Consider the following 2,243-nt stretch of genomic DNA (forward strand, 5'->3'; position numbering starts at 1 on the left):
CTCATTCTCTGACAGATGATGAGAACACGTACGACGAACGTTCCAAACCCGGGAGGAGTTGCTAAAAGCCGAGGCAGAGGTCGGGGGAGGGCACCGGCCTGAGGTAGGGGACGAGGATGTCTCAGAGCCACCCTAGATCCGCTCCAGTTACATCACCAGCGGATCTAGTGGAGGATCCCATCATTGAGGAGCAAGGCGAGGTGCCCGCTGCAGAGCCAGTCCCGGTAGATTTTATGTCAACACCGGGCTTTCAGGAGTTCATGGGTCGTATGCTGCGGTTCATGGACACTATGACTCAGGCTGGTTTATTTCCAGCGGACGCTATCACCTCTAAGGTAGAAGGGGGAGCACAGACCCCTACCGCTCAGGCTCTTGGGCATGCAGCCGTTATATATCATACCCCGGGAACTCTCCCCATGGCGGAGCCCAGCCAGTCGCAGCAGTTGTACCTGAGCCTAGACTAACTGCGACCGGCGAGCCGCATAAGCTTTTAGACATATGGACTAGGCTTCACCCTCCGGTATTTGGGGGTGAGCAACACTAGAATCCTCAGGACGTTATTGATAGGTGCAGGGATAGACTGCACAACCTGGGGATATTGGAGTCTCACAGGGTGGATTTCACTACCTTTAGTTGGAGGGCAGAGCACGTAGGTAGTGGCAGTCTTGCCTTCTTGGTAGACCAGCAGATTCTCCTCACATGACTTGGGACCAGTTCACACACCTATTCTTGGACAGGTATATTCCACCCTCTTAGAGGGAAGATTTGCGATTTCAGTTTGATCAGCTCCAGCAGGGTCAGTTGTCTGTGACCGATTATGAGGCAAGATTCTCTGAGTTGTCTCGCCATGCACTGATGATACTTCCTACTGAGGCGTAGTGAGTGCTGAGGTAGGGAGAAGATGCAACAAAAAAAGAGGGTCTGTTACTCTGGGGAGTTCAGAGGTGCACCAACTGGGAGCAAAGGTCAGTTCATGAGGGGTCAGCCCAGTAGGCTCCCATATCCAGCACTGTCGCATCCACGGGGTGCTCCAGCGCAACCCTATTGCAGCGCTATGCCGGAGATTTCTTACCGACCGCCAGTTGTTCAGGGTCTTTCCAGTGGGTACTCCGGTCATCAGGGTTCTTCTAGTGCTTACTTCAGTGCCATGCCAAAGAGTTTATATCGCCCACATGCTATTCAGGGTTCTTCCGGTGGGTATTCAAGCCATCAGGGTCAGACTTTAAGGCAACAGATCACCGCGTCGAGAGGCTGTTTTGAGTGCGGGGATCTTAGTCATGAGCAGAGATTTTGCCCTAGGCTTCAAGGCAAGGCAGTGCATCAGGGCCAGCAGCCCATGATTTCAGCTCCAGTAGCCGTACCAGCCGCCCGGCCGCCCAGATGGCAAAGGAAGGTGGGTAAAGTTCGTCCCAGAGGTGGAGGTCAAGTAGGCAGAGGCCATCCATGTGGCACTCCAGCCATATTTTATGCTTTTCTGTCCAGACCATATGTAGTGGCCTCAGATGCCGTGATCACAGGTATTATCTCTGTCTGCGGTAGGGATGCTTCAGTATTATTTGATCCAGGATCTACCTATTTGTATGTGTCATCCCTGTTAGCTCATTTTCTGGATATTCCTCATGAGTCCTTGGATACTCCTGTTTATGTGTCCACTCATGCGGGCAATTCTATTATTCTGGATCGGATCTATCGGTCTTGTGTGGTTACATTTTATGGATATGATACTAGGGCAGATCTTCTGTTGCTTGATATGACCGATTTTAAGGTCATCCTGGTCATGGATTGGCTATCTTCATATCACGCCATCCTTGACTGCCATGCCAAGACTGTTACCTTAGCGATGCCAGAGTTACAGAGGTTGGAGTGGAAGGGTTCATCTGTCAGTAGATCTAGTCGAGTTATATCTTTTATGAAGGCTCGGCACATGGTCGGGAAGGATTGCCTGGATTATCTAGCCTATGTTCGGGATACTACCGCAGAGTCTCCGATGATTGATTCAGTGCCAGTAGTTTGAGAGTTCGCCGATGTGTTTCCTTCTAACCTTCCAAGCATGCCACCAGATCGTGACATTGATTTCTGTATTGACTTGGCTCCAGGTACCCAGCCTATATCCATTCCACCGTACCATATGGCACCGAAAGAGTTGAAGGAGTTGAAGGAACATCTTGAGGAGTTGCTAGCAAAGGGGTTCGTTAGGCTGAGTTTATCACCTTGGGGTGAACCAGTATTATTTGTGAAGAATA

General features: G+C 50.7%; 1 protein-coding gene across 1 annotated transcript; it reads left to right on the forward strand.

The window, feature by feature from the left end:
• The first annotated feature begins 1,054 nt into the window (after positions 1–1,054).
• Positions 1,055–2,014, forward strand: LOC138903078 (uncharacterized). Its single transcript, XM_070190993.1, has one exon. The coding sequence runs from the start codon at positions 1,055–1,057 to the stop codon at positions 2,012–2,014; it is 960 nt and encodes a 319-aa protein (XP_070047094.1).
• The last annotated feature ends 229 nt before the right edge of the window (positions 2,015–2,243 follow it).

The sequence above is a fragment of the Nicotiana tomentosiformis genome, chromosome 12 (genome assembly GCF_000390325.3).
Source record: "Nicotiana tomentosiformis chromosome 12, ASM39032v3, whole genome shotgun sequence".
Taxonomy (NCBI): Eukaryota; Viridiplantae; Streptophyta; class Magnoliopsida; order Solanales; family Solanaceae; genus Nicotiana; species Nicotiana tomentosiformis.

What these genes read in the sequence shown, in the direction of transcription:
- LOC138903078 (XM_070190993.1), top strand. Translation starts at nt 1,055, where the DNA reads ATGCCGGAGATTTCTTACCGACCGCCAGTTGTTCAGGGTCTTTCCAGT.